General features: G+C 42.6%; 1 protein-coding gene across 2 annotated transcripts in view; it reads left to right on the forward strand.

Annotated features, from left to right (window-relative positions):
• LPCAT2 (lysophosphatidylcholine acyltransferase 2) overlaps nucleotides 1-14,202 on the forward strand; it is a 69,035-nt gene that overhangs the window by 23,291 nt on the left and 31,542 nt on the right. For both annotated transcript variants that reach the window (XM_042970598.1, XM_042970599.1), the window contains 2 exons: nucleotides 1,654-1,708; nucleotides 11,531-11,613. In XM_042970598.1, the coding sequence (XP_042826532.1) occupies nucleotides 1,654-1,708; nucleotides 11,531-11,613 (138 nt within the window). The remainder of the gene's footprint in view (nucleotides 1-1,653; nucleotides 1,709-11,530; nucleotides 11,614-14,202) is intronic.

Genomic DNA, 14,202 nt, shown 5'->3' on the forward strand with positions numbered 1-14,202 from the left:
GAAGGTCAAGTAGGAGAAGGCCTTCTTGGAAGGGGGATCAGGATAGAAAATGGAGTGTTCTGGTTAAGCCAGCCTTCTAACAAGTGTGACAAAGGGAAGAAGAAAATAGGAGAGAGAATTCAGAAAAGAGAGGAAAACACTTTTTGAGGAGTTAAAGATTTCTTAGGAGTGATAAACACAAAATCTTTAAAAGGCACAGCTTTGTTTTGTCCAAATGCCACATTGTGCTTGGCCTGTGGTCACTCTCATTTCTGCCTGAATCTTCCAGTGGGCTTCATACGATATTTAGCACTGAATCTGTTACTCTTAAGTCAGTTTTCTCAGTTGCTCCTGCTCCCAGGGCTAGTCTAGACTCAGATTCTAAGGAAGAGATTCTATACCAAGACAGACAGCCTAAGGGAGAGAGTTAATAAACTTGGGGAATACACTCAGAGAAAGGGCAGCTATGGAAAAGCCATTTTGTGTGGGTCTGAGAAGTGTTGTTTGGACAACAGGTTCAATGAGATCTTATGCCTGGTTTGTTTCGTTTTCCTTCCTTCCTTCCTTCCTTCCTTCCTTCCTTCCTTCCTTCCTTCCTTCCAGCATTCAGAATTTTCAGAACAGATTTGTCTGTGTGAATCACCAAATTCAAAAGTTCAATTTAAATAACTCAGGGACAATTTACTTTATAGTCAACAATGTGGATTGATTTTATTTGCTTGGGGTTAATAGTAAAATATTTTTTTCCTCTCAGATGCGAAGTTTGACAACCAATACTTAACAACTTATAATTATATACGGAATTGGTACATCTATTTCTTAAATTCCTTCTTTTAACTAAGTTCCTTGTTTAAATTTCTAAATTTCTTGTCTTAAGTAAGCCCCTTTAAATAATTTTTATAGCTAAATCATATTTTAGCTTCTTAAACACAAAAAAAGGTTGGTTGATTTCTTTCATGTAGTATGATCCACTCTGCCAGATTTCTGGGTCATCTGTCTAAATGAGGTGAAATAAAAATCCCATAGAAATCCTATCCAGAGAATCTAAATATATATTAGAAAGGTACATAGAAACAACTATTTCAGAAATTATCTTTGAGAGGGTTGGTTTTAACCACTTTAAAGAAAGCCTTTATCTGGTTTTGCAATGAAATTTGAAACATTTCGGAAAATTTCTCCTTAAATAAAATATTGATTATTAATTGGGACAATTATGATAAAGTTTCTGCTTTTAGGGAAAGGCCCACTGGTTTTTTTTTTTTTTGTTTTTTTTTTAATATCAGAGAAGGGTTTCGAAATGTAATGTTCACTTCAGGAGTTTTCCTATAAGCACATGTATGTACCTTAAAATGTGGCCTCGGTAGTTTCTCTAGGCTCGTAGGCCTACGAGCCTGAGTTGTCAAGGAGACTTCACATTTGGGGTTTAGTCTGCCGAGCTGCAGCTCTGACTCACAAGTACATATTTGGTGTTGTACTTGGTGATTTAACTTTGGAATATCAAGGATACTTGCTTACGCCCAAGGAGTGTTACAGCTGCCGTGTGGCATTTATAAGCACAAAATATATATATGAAGCGTGACGTGGCAGTGTTTGCCTATAAAGAAAGGATCGTCGGGTAATATAGATGATGCTTGTATTACCGTATAAAGATGGCCTGTTCTTTTTTCTCCTCAGCATTCAGCTCTGTATGCTCACTTTCTGCCAGCTCTTCACAAAGGTGGAAGTTGAGGTAAGTCATTCACAAACAGTCTTGGAACTGGAGATTTGGCCTCTCCTTTTATTTTGCACTTGTAGTCTCGAGAGCCCCACTGTACAAAGGTTGGCGGTTAAATCCGCCATCTTTAAAATAGGCGCTGGTCTTTTACAAACTGTCCACCTGGCTGTCAGATCCAGCCCTTGGAATCCTATCAGGAGAAACCTCTGGCTTCTGGGAACTTTCATAGGCGACCACCCTGGCTGACCAGATTTGCATAACTGGTTTCCATCATCCTCCTTTCAATGCTGACCTCTGCCCGGTTGAACGGTGTGGTATGCTTCACATCTTGACAAAAGGGGCTACGTACAGCAGCCGATGGAGCCCCACGGCTCCTGGAAGAGTACGTTCTGTCAGAGCGGAGAGGTGCTACTTGGACTCTGGGGAGAGGCACAGACGTCAGAAGCCCTCACTTTGGACTCACTCTGCACCTGGAAAGCCTGCGGAAATCCTCTCTGGGAGGCAGCTCACGTCAGCATTCTTTTGGTCTGGTTTGGCCGTCTTTGGGCTTGAGTTGCAGAGACAGGCAGGGAGTGCGGGAGCAATTAGATGGTTCTGAAAATCCTGGCCCCAGATTTTTAAGACTCTGAACGAAGGTTCCAGAACCGTTCTTAGATGCGAGCAATGATGAGGAATGGACTCATCAATGCAGAGTCAGTAGAGTTGGCTCTAGTGATGCCCTCAGGGGGCCTCTGAAGAGAGAAGGGTCCGAAGAGTGAGTCAGGCTCTTGCCTTCATCTTCCAGTTGCATCCGTAGATTGTGCAATGAGAACTCTAAGTTTGCATATGTTAATTCGGAGTCCTGAGTGGGGGCCCATGCTCCCAGTGACAGGACACGGAATTTAAGTCACAAGAATACTGGTTTTTTGTTGTTGTATAGCTTAGTCATTTAGCCACGTAGAGGTCAGAAATACCAAATGATGTAGGGGGCAAACTGCATTTCAAAATGAGTTTCACTTTGGTGAAATTTTTCTGGAGACTTACAGGTTGTCTGCTTGCCAGGAAACGATCTATTTATTAATTGTATGCCACACTTCCCCACCTCTAAAACCAGTTCAGTCTCTCTCAATGTGATCAAAAAAACACTACTTCTTAGAATATACTTAGATGTTTCTAGAGAAAAACAGTAATCTGTGCTCTAGTAAGTTTGAGAAATACCAGTGTAAATAAAATCAATCAGATTTCTTTTTCTCAAGACCTGTCAGTGCCTTTGAGATGGTGTGACCACCATATGCCTTTTTCTCTGGATACCCCCTGGAAGCGGTGTTCCATAGGATATATTTTAGGAAGCCCTGTCAGGAAGAAATATTATATTATTTCTAAGTACTCCAAGCGTGTTCTTCCATCTTCCATAGAGCTGTGCAGATAGACTAGCTCTGTTTGCTTTCTCTAAAAAAAGGAAGGAAGGAAGGAAGGAAGGAAGGAAGGAAGGAAGGAAGGAAGGGAGAGAGGGAGGGAGGAAGGAAGGGAAACTCATACTTAAAACACCCACCCTGTCTTCTCTGCAAAATTGGAAGATATTGTTTATATAATATATATGCTGCCCCTTCCTCTAAATTTACCCTTCCCCAGCTAAAACGAGATCTAGCAACAGATGTGGAAATGTACCTAGAACTGTCTAGCACATGTCTCAGTGGTCAAACTATTACAACAGAGGTATGCAAAGGCCTCATTTTTTTGTCCTGACCATTATTACCACATTTCCTTTCTGTGTCATAGCCTTTTTCCTTTTCTATCTTTCTTTCTTCCTTTCTTCCTTTCTTCCTTTCTTTCTTTCTCTCTCCCTTCTGCTCTCCCTCCCTTCCACTCTCCCTTCCTTCCCTTCCCTTCCCTTCCCTCCTTCCTTTTTCTTTCTTTCTTTCTTTCTTTCTTTCTTTCTTTCTTTCTTTCTTTCTTTCTTCTTTCTTTCTTTCTTTCTTTCTTTCTTTCTTTCTTTCTTTCTTTCTCCCTCCCTTCCACTCTCCCTTCCTTCCCTTCCTTCCCTTCCTTCCTTTCTTTCTTTCTTTTGTTCTTTCTTTCTTTCTTTCTTTCTCCTTTCCACTCTCCCTTCCTTTCCTTCCCTTCCCTCCTTCCTTTTTCTTTCTTTCTTTCTTTCTTTCTTTCTTTCTTTCTTTCTTTCCTCTCTCTTTCTCTCTTTCTCCCTCTTTCCCTCCCTCCCTTCCCCCTTTATTCCCTCCTTCTTTCTTTTCCATTACAGTGTTTGCATTCTCCAGCCAGTTCTTAGACCTGTTTGAATAATATTTGCTGGCAAAGAGAGAATATATCCTTTGATAACTTCACAAACAAAATGGCTAGCACCTGGTTTAGAATAGCTGAATTGGTAAGATTCAATGTGTTCGAATTGTGGTGCAGGGCAAGAGGATGGGACTCTGTGGCCTTCACATGTAGTCTTCTTGTTTTAATTATGTTTATTTTAGATTCATGATGCTACCTTTCACCTTGGGGACTTCTCACCACTTTATGACTTTTGAATATTTTAATTCCCCCCGGTTGGGCACAATTGAAAAATGTATCCCACAGCCCGTCTGGTGCTCTCTGTGTCCACACCCTGGCTCAGGGCCCTGGAGAGTTGGGCGCTGTGTCAAAACTCCGGCTTCTGCACCACATCTGGGGATGCCCGACTTGAGCTGCCACACATGTAGCTTAGTTAGAAGGCTCGGCGTGTTTAGTTGTGCCAACTACAGTCGTGTTGGTTGTTCAGAAGCACCCCCTCCCAGCGTCCATGTTCATTACAACTGATGGAAATCCTAGTTATTATTTTTTACATATGTTTTTAGAACTTTAGAACTTCTAGTAACCAGTTAAGCTTAATTAAGATGTACTGTTCAAGAATGTGGTCTTAAGTTTTGCGGTTTTTATTTTTATTTATTTTTTATTTTTTTAATGTTTATTTATTTTTGAGAGAGAGAGAGAGAGAGAGAGAGAGAGAGAGAACAAGCAGGGGAAGGGCGGAGAGAGGAGGGGACAGAAGATCCAAAGCGGGCTCTACAGTGACAGCAGCAAGCTCGATGTGGGGTGGGGCTTGAACTCGTGAACCGTGAGATCATGACCTGACCTGAAGTCAGAAGCTTAACCGACTGAGCCACCAGGCACCCCAAGTTTTGCAGTTTTTAAAATGAACTTGAGTGGATCGTTTGGTATCCTTTAGACCTGTTAGACCTCACCTTTTGGTGAGTCATAGGACATCTCTGGATGCTGAAGGCTGTATTCTTTCCTTTTACAACTCACTCCTCACTGATGATGATTTTCCAACTCTGTAGTTACCAAAACCATTGGATAGCTAACACCTAGGGAGTGTAATGTCTCCTCCCCTCACTCCCTCTCTGCTTTCTCAAGCAGAGAACTTGTTTTTGAAAAGGCCATTATTTCCTTGACTCTTGAGTCTTAAAAATACAATCAGGTCCAAACCTCACACCCTCTATAATTGGTCTTCCGGCATCCTTGAACAATGATGCCATGTGTGTCCGCAGAAGGTTCTCCTGAAAGTTATTCTCTGGATCATAGTGGCATAGTGGATGTGTTTAAACTGTCTTTGAGTGGTTACTTTTATTGGCCAGCTACCTCACACGTATGTCTTTATAAGCATCTGGCTTAGGGGCATAGGGAAGAAGATAGCTAGTAGGAAACATCCCCAAATGTGACATAAATCAACAGCCTGCTAGTGAATCTCATGAAAGAGAATCCAAGCAAAGCCAGATTATAGGGCCCTATGTGGACAGCAGCTGTTTTATGAATGGAAACAGGGCATTCACAGTGATCATCAGTCTGTTTCCTCCTTCATAGGTTACATCTCTATTTGTATTCAGAGCTATCCATTATAATACAGGTACAGAAAAATGATTTGTAAGCAGACAGAAACATTTTGTTTTAGTAAATTCTTTTGCAAAGCTTAAAGCAAGCTTCTAGCGGCTAAAATTGGACTTAGAGTACTTTATGGTGGGCAGTCCATTGTCACAAGTAAGAGAAGGCCTTTTTTTTTAATTAAAAAAACAATTCTGATTTTGGAAAGGATTGTAATAGTGAGTGTTATGACCAATCCCTATAGATACATACAACTTTTTATTTATTTAAAAAAATTTTTTTTTAATCTTTATTTATTTTTGAGAGAGAGAGAGACAGAGCGTGAGCAGGGGAGGAACAGAGAGAGAAGGAGGCACAGAATCCATAGCAGGCTCCAGGCTCCGAGCTGTCAGCACAGAGCCCGACACGGGGCTTGAACCCACGAACTGAGACATCATGACCTGAGCCAAAGTCAGACGCTTAACCAACTGAACCACCCAGGCGCCCCAATACAACTTTTCAAATCTCCAAAGAGTTTATTACTTAGGGAAGGTTCAGGTATGTTTATGTAGTTTATTTAATTATCTAAACACACTCATATGACTTGTAGTTTTGAATCTAAAACAAACAAGCCTTTTAGAAAACCTCTATCATGCAAATATACACACACACATAAAACCTATATATGTGCTTGTTTTAACAAAGCTAATTTCTTCTGGAACTCGGTAGAATTCTGAAATTTCTAAGTAGTAGCAGAGAAGTAGAATGTTGTATGTGTTGCCTAGGTGACACAGTCAGTTAAGCGTCCGACTTCGGCTCAGATCATGATCTCACGGTCCGTGGGTTTGAGCCCGGCGTCGGGCTCTGTGCTGACAGCTCAGAGCCTGGAGCCTGCTTCTGATTCTGTGTCTCCCTCTCTCTTTGCCCCTCCCCTGCTCACACACTGCCTCTCTCTCTCTCTCTCAAAAATAAATAAACATTATTTTTTAAAAAAAGAAATAGAATGTTATATAAAGAATATTAGCTGGGGTTTTCTTCCAATTCTGCTGCTACCAACCTGTATGTGCTCGAGTGAATGACTTAAGCCTCTCCTAGCCTGTGTTCTCAGTGGTAAAATGGGGATAATGGCACCTCTTTTATAGGGTGGTTAGCATTTAATAAGGTTACTTACGTACTAGCACGTGGTAGGTGTTCAATAAACATTCACTTGTATTTCCTTATCCTCTAAATGTCTCTGTTCTTCAGGGAAGAAAGCAGCGAATGTTAGTTCGTAAATGCCTTCCTTGATTCGCATTTGCTCTTTCTTGAAGACTTAAAAGAAGAATCACGAGAAGAGCCAGAACTCCACGTTTGTTGAGAGTGATTCGTTAAAGTCCTTTCCTGTTACTTGGAAGAAGAAAAGACTGATTGTAGTATCGTCACCCATCAGTCTTTCTCTTTTTCACGATGGTCCATTTGGTAGAAAGGAATGTGCCCCGCGTGGTCAGGAAACAATGAATAAGGCAGTTTTGCTGGGCCTGAGTAGCCATGTAAAGGGTTGGCTCTGGATATCGGATCGCCTTCAAAATGGGCTGAAGAATTCTGACTTTATCTTGTGTACAGCCTAAGGCCCCGGAGGAGGTAGGGCACTCCCAGACCAGCAGGACAAATGAGGTGTTAGCATGGGAAATATGTCGGTTAGCCTCCCCTTAGATGGGGCAGGGTGGTGCCGAGCCTGCAGGGGGGAGGAACAGAGCACATTGAAGCGAGGCCCCGAGCCAGTCTCGGGAGCAATGGGAAAGAACTGGGAAAGCTCACTTGGGCTGTTGTGGGGAGGCAGTGCCTGCCGTCTCCCCACCGAGGTTCCATAGCTGGATCTGTGAGATAATCTCATGGCGGGCAGATTAATAGGGGAAAGGATACACACATCTATTCATTTTTAATATGTGTGCAAGGCGTCATGGGGAATAAAAAGTGGATACCACAAAAAGGAGTGAGGAAGGGGAGGGAGGGGGTAGGCCATGCAGGGGAGAGTCAGTGGTTTTTAGGAAAGACTGGTGGGCCCTGGGAAGAATAGACCGGGAGCTATGATAGCGTGTGATCATGTTTGTCTGTGTGTGATGTCAAATTCCAGTCGTGTCACCTGTGGTAAGAGTCCATCTTTCCTGTTGGATGAAACTCCCCAGGAGGGACTTTAGGACAGATGAGGGACAACTGAGTTCCTTTCGGAGTAGCTGACTTTAGGGAGGTAAGGGAAGTTCAGAGAAAACGTCTCCCCACGTTGGCTATTTTCCAAGCGCCTTCAGCTCAAAATAATCAGTATACCAAAGCGGTATGTTTTGGGGTCGCATGTCCTTAACTCTTTCACTCTCTTCCTTCTAAAGTTGAGCGTGAAGTACCATTGGGATGAAAAGCAGGACTGCAACCTGAGAAGCACAGACCGTGTTTGAAACATTTAGATATGACGGCAGCAGGTGCAGCACAGATATCCAAGCCGCAGTGAGGTTCATGTTAAGTAACTTGATCCTCACCTGTCACACAGACACTAAGGAAACAGACTCAGTATTGAGATCACATTTGGGGGCACACTTGCATGATTAAAAGGAAAAGGGAAGACCTTCAGCAAAACAAAACTATTTCTGAGTCTGGAGGCGGTATGGTCACCTGGGGAAAATCACATAATTTTCAAGCAGCTGTAAGGACCCTATGGAACTTCCCATGGATCGGAGGAGCCTCAGCCCGTAAGATTGTGCACCTTTCTTTAGCATCCCGCAGTGGTCTCTAACAGGGATGGGAAGGCAGGAGCAGGAGAGGCGATCATGGGTATGTGGTTGGCGCCATGGGTGTGGCAGAAGGGGGAGATTCTGGATGACAGAAAGTCCACATGGAGGTGTCTGACTCCTGAAGGGCAGTGGGGACAGGCAGGCAGCTGTTGCCAGGAAGGGAGGGACGAGCATGTCCTGAGGGTCACTAGCAGGTTCTTACAGTCTGTGCCGGACCAGGTTAGAGAAGTAAAAGCTAATAGGCGACGAAGGGAAATTCTCATGGAAGAACTTGCCAGAGAAGGTTAGCGTCCTATGTTTGTCACCCTGGCTGAGGCACAACTGAGAGCACCTGTGACCAGGTGGAGAGCCGTGAGATCAACATGTCTGACGAACCGTCCATGTGGATACTCGGGATGGTGAGAGAAGGTGAAGGTAGAAAAGAAAATTTGGGGTCCTGAAGACCCTGCAGTATTGAGCTGTGTATTAGGGGACAGTAGCAGACAACGACAATCACGTTTTCCTGTCTTCAGCCAGTCTCCCTACCCGCATAGAGGACACGTATATGCTGTGAGCCTTGAATGTCTACATGCAAAATGGAAATGTGTTAAAGAGGGCTAGGTCCGCTCCAAGGAGAAGTGACTTCTTACGAGAATTTCCATTGAATTGCTTCTCAGGAGGCATGGGAGGCCTCCAAGGCCCGTGAGGGTCAAATACAGGCTTTTAATTATTTTGTACTCCCAGTGGGATTTTCTTCATTGAGAATAAAATGCCATGCCAATATGAGAGTTATTAAAAATTCTTTCACGGAAAATATTACCTGCAGTAAAAGGAATTAAACCCACAGTTCGTCGTATTATGTTTGGTTAACAGTGTAGCCATAATTTGTTTTTCAGGGTTCTCAAGGATGTGCTTTTATGACCTACAGATTAAGCGTGTGTCAAATGATCGTGTGGCTTTTTTTTTTTTTAACAAGTGAAGAATTATATGGCAATTTAAAACGTTTTTGTATTCTTTCGTTAGAGGTTTTATGAACATTGATTTTTAACGTCCTGTTTGCTTCCTTGGATTTCCTACTAAGCACGCATGAGAAATTCAAATCTAGAACAGGATGGAGGGACACTTGAGAAAGATTTATCTGCAAAGATCGGATGTTGCTCTGGATACATAAGTGATGTGGGGACCTCTGGTGGCTTAGCGTGTTTTTCCATCTTAAAGAATAACGATCCTAAGTGGAAAGCTAGCCATCGAATTCCAGTTGGAGAGGGCTTTCGAGAACGTCGAGTCGAACTTCCTCACTTGACAAGAGGGGGAACTGAGTCTCATCAGGGCTGAATGACTTTCCTGGGACCTCACGGCGGACACAAGACGGCAAGCAGCCGAAACAGTGTTCTTTGCACAGCATGCCACCATCCCCTGGGAGAGGCTGTGTCACCTAGCAGTCAATGACGGTCAATGTCACCTAGCGCACGGTCCTACCATTCCTTCCAGTTTGTCCTCCCGTACCACTTGCATCCATGCTCGCCTCTGCACCCTCACTCCCTCTGTTCGTGGTCTTTCCTTCTCTCACGGGGTGATTCCAGACCCCCCAGGGCTTCTCCCTGCTCTTAGCCTTTTCCTCTTTGGTTTGTCCACTCCTACCAACCGATGTTTCTGCTCAAAAGCTTGGACCTGGTCACGCCAGCCCCTGGCTTACACTTCATTTCTGAATCACCCTTGCCCAAAGGCTTCTTGATGCGATGAACAGGATTTGAAAACAGGTCGACATGAGTCCAAAAGTGGTGTTCTTTATACAGTCTTCTTTCTCTTTCAAATCGTGATCCTGCCACTGGTGTGTGGTCTTAACCTCTTCAAGCTACTTTCTTCGCCCGTCAAGTGCAAGTGGTAGAACTGACCTCAAGGAATTGTGGAGAGTTAATCTTATAAAGCCCCTAATATACAGTACCCGGCACGTACCCAGCCTATGGTACGTGCTTAATGGATGGGAGCTCTCGTTGGTAGACTGCACTCATCTGTCATAACTTTTACCCCACCGCATGGAGAGCTCCTTGAGGGCAGGGGCTTTCCTGTCCTGTCTTCTGGGTTTAGTGCAATGCCTGGCATACAGGAGGTGCCTCAGCAATATTTATTGAATGAAAATGGGCCATGAAGTCTTAAGCACGTCTTTTAATGTGAGTCCCAATCCTGTGACTAAAATCAAGAGGACTGGTGGAATGAAAATAATGCATATAAAACCCCTAGCACGGTGCCTGGTTCATAGTTATAATTCAATGAACAGTAGCTATTGGCGAGATCATGTTTATCCTTAAAAAGCCAAGATCAAGTATTAGCTCTTCCCTAAAGCTTCTTTGGCTGCCTTTCCCTGCCCCCTGCCAAATTAATCATTTCCTATCCCTTGCTCTCATACTCCAGGAAGGATGGTTGAGTGGGGAAAACAAGGGTTTTAGAATCTGATAGGACTTGGGCTGAGTCCCGGTCATGTGACCTTTATAACTTGAACCTAAGTTAGTTGGTCTATCCTAGTAAAATACAGATCTTTTTTGGAGCAGGAATAGAGTCCTGTTAATCTTGCCTGGTATGTAGTAGGTGCTCAAAAAATATGCAATGAGTTCAATATAGCACCAAAATCTTGTTAAATGTTAGAAAACTGTAAATAAAACAAGAACAGTACAAATGAGACATTACGGAATATCAAGTAGAGAAAAAAGGTACAATTTAAAATGATAACACATGATACTCTGCAAAAGCTAGAAAGCCGATGCTAAGGGTTAAAAGAGAGCAGAAGAAATGCAAAGCGTGACATTTGAACAAATGATAAAAATACGGCTGACACAGGCGTGGGTAGAGAAGATAAATCATAAGAAACAGGTTGCTTCTGGTACTAACATTTTCACACAAAGGGCTGGAAGTGGTAGGAAGTACAGCTTGGAGAATAAGGTCTCAGAACCTACAGCTTTACAACTTCCAGAATATTCCAGGCACTGGCTTCTTTCATCCTCATCGCACTGAAGTGAGTGGGTGATCACAGCCCTCTTGTTAGGGTCCAGGCAACAGTGAAGAAAACTCCAGAGACCTACCAGTTAACACACAGAAAGACGCAGGGCTGGACTACGGATCCGCTGAGTCTGCACACAGTGTTGTTCCCTGTCTAGCATGTAACCCATGTGCCAGGAAGGTGGGGGATTTAATATAATGACAGACAGCTTATAAATTAATGTATGTAGCATTTAATGCTTAGGCCTAACAGTTGTAATGGAAAGGTATGTTTGTCTTTCAGTTTATGCCTGTTCAAGTACCAAATGATGAAGAAAAAAACGATCCCATCCTTTTTGCCTGTAGAGTCCGGAGTCTAATGGCAGAGTGAGTTTCTATATATCATCATAATCAATAAATAGTTTTTAAATGATTGGTAAATATATGGTTTTTATATAGTTTTAGGATTTGTTTTTTTGTTTGTTTGTTTTTTGTTTTTTTAATTCCGAGGGTCTCATTTCTTAACTCATTCTGGTTAGAAATTTTAAATGTGCCCAGGAATGTGGTAAAACAATCTACGAATATTTTCCCCAGATGCAGCCCCAAACTAATGGATATGTGTCTTTGCCAGAAAGGGAGCAGGGAGGATTCAATAACCAGAAGAGACCAGCCAGTGACTTCCACGGGGTGGATTCTCCTAAGCTGGCCTGTGGCTGTCTGACAAAGCCTTGTGACGGTCTGAGCCCTTCATGGTCCGCTTCCTATGGCCCAGCCTCCCCAGAGCTGCCAACGCTGGGTGTTTCAAAGGCATTAATGAATACAGCAACAAAAAGGAGGAAGTTTGCAAGGGAACGTAATGGAGGCACAGAAACGGGGGGGAGTCACCCCCATTCGGAATGGCTATAAGTTTAAGATTTGTAAATCGCAAAACGGGAGGCAAGTATTGTCCTGAGCTTAAGGGAGTTTTAGCTGCCCATTACTCTGATTAGATCAATCTCCTCCCGTCCTATAATGAAAGCATGCGTGTCATACTGTCCGACCTCCCAGGCAGCCCTACGGGGTGCTCACCCTCATGCCAGGTGCCACCTCTTTCTGCCATTCCAGTAGGAGGGTTGACACTCATAGGCCGGCGATATTTATCCCCAGTAAACATTCAAATGAGAACTCTGAATTTAGCTTCATGACTGAATTTGGTATTATAAGCAAGATTATATTTTTTATTACGTATATATTATATATATATTAATATTTCACAGGAGAAGAACTTTATTTCCAAAACAATAAATTTTCAAATGTTCAAAAAAATTTTACTATGTGTACCTATAGGTACTTGATTTTCCCAGTTTCTAGATTAGCTACAAAATTTGCTTTTATATTGTTTTCTTCCCTTTCTCCTTATGTTTTCATATGAGCTCATGTCCAAAAGTTAGGAACTAAGATACATTTGGGGAATGGAGGGAATTTATACCAGGTATTTTGACCTCCCAATAATTTGCCTAAAAACAGAGCAGGGATTTGATTAGGCAGCCGTTTTGGTTTTTTTTCTGAATTTGGAGCCGTGGAGATTTAAGGGTCTTGGATAAAGAGTAGGAAAGACCTCCATTAGCTGCACAACCATGGACAGACAAGTCCCTCGAGGGGTCCTTTTCCTCCAGTGTAAAGTGGGAGTTAGAATACTCGTCTCTCCTCTCTGATGGTTTTGCTTATCCTGAGAGTCACCTAGGAAAGTGTATGACAGAAGCATTTGAAAGTGGTAAAGTGGGGTTGCTACTACTCTTGATAAATACTTACCGAGTACTGTGCCAGGCTGTTACTCTGGGTAGCTAACGTGACCCTCACAGCACTTCTAGGAGGCAAGCGAGGGACCCGAGATTCAGAGAGGGAAGTCGTTTGCCCAAGATCATAGCAGACAGTGAGGGTCTGGGCTGGGACTCAGATCCCCACTTGCTACCCAAACCCAAAAGCTCTTAACGAGCATGCTATACCCATGGAGCATGATAAATTATACATTCCTGAAATAGTTAAAATGTTCATTTTCCCGCTTACGTATTCTTATACCAGAATGTTTACTCATCAAAAATAGCCTAGTTGTAGATAGAAAAAAATATTTTATTCGTATCCCATTCATTGAAAATGTCACGTTCTTCACGGTGATTCAACAAAACCAAATACCGTTGAAGATCTAACTTCATGAGTCTCACTGAATATTTGTGAATGAAAGTTTTGTGAAGAGGAATCTTCAGGAAATTATTTCATGTTCTGGCCAGGCTTTCTTCTCAGTACTCAGTTTTTTTTTTCAAGTCATTATATATATATATATATATTTCCAATCTAATTCATTATCAGATCTCTGAGCAGGAGGGAGCTAGTAGGGGTTATGTGCTCCTTCGAGGGTGGAGGATGTTTAGGTTTGGAAGAAATCTTGAGCTTATTATCAGTTCTCTTTAGTCTTTTCAGAAGATTATGTAGCAAGAAGTCATCTCCAGTTTCGAGAGATGGAAAAACGCAGATGGCTAGCGATTTGGGTAGATTACTCACTTACACTGTGTACAGACAAATGTATCTGTTCAAATGGTACTCCCACAGGCATTTTCGGCCCATCTTTACGATAGATAACCCTGTAGAGTAAGTAGGGTAATTATTCCTATATACAGATGACAAGAGCGAGGCTTAGGTTAAGAGCCAAAAGGTCCACAGCTGGTGAAAGACTCCACCGGACTGGAACATAAGCCTTATTCCTTTCCCTGAGACTGAAGTCAACTATTGTCACAGTTAAAACACAAAACAACCAGGAAGTCTGTGCGGAAGGAGAGAAATACGTCTCTTTTGCAATAATAAGCCAAAGCTACTGGTTTAAAAAGTAGTAAATACTTCCCTGTTTACTGTTGTTCGTTCACCAGCTCAGGCCTAATGAAAAAATCATTACCTTTCTTAAAAAAAAAAAAAAAATTGAATTTGTTTGCTTTGAAATGCCGT

Source organism: Panthera tigris, chromosome E2 (genome assembly GCF_018350195.1).
Source record: "Panthera tigris isolate Pti1 chromosome E2, P.tigris_Pti1_mat1.1, whole genome shotgun sequence".
Classification (NCBI taxonomy): Eukaryota; Metazoa; Chordata; class Mammalia; order Carnivora; family Felidae; genus Panthera; species Panthera tigris.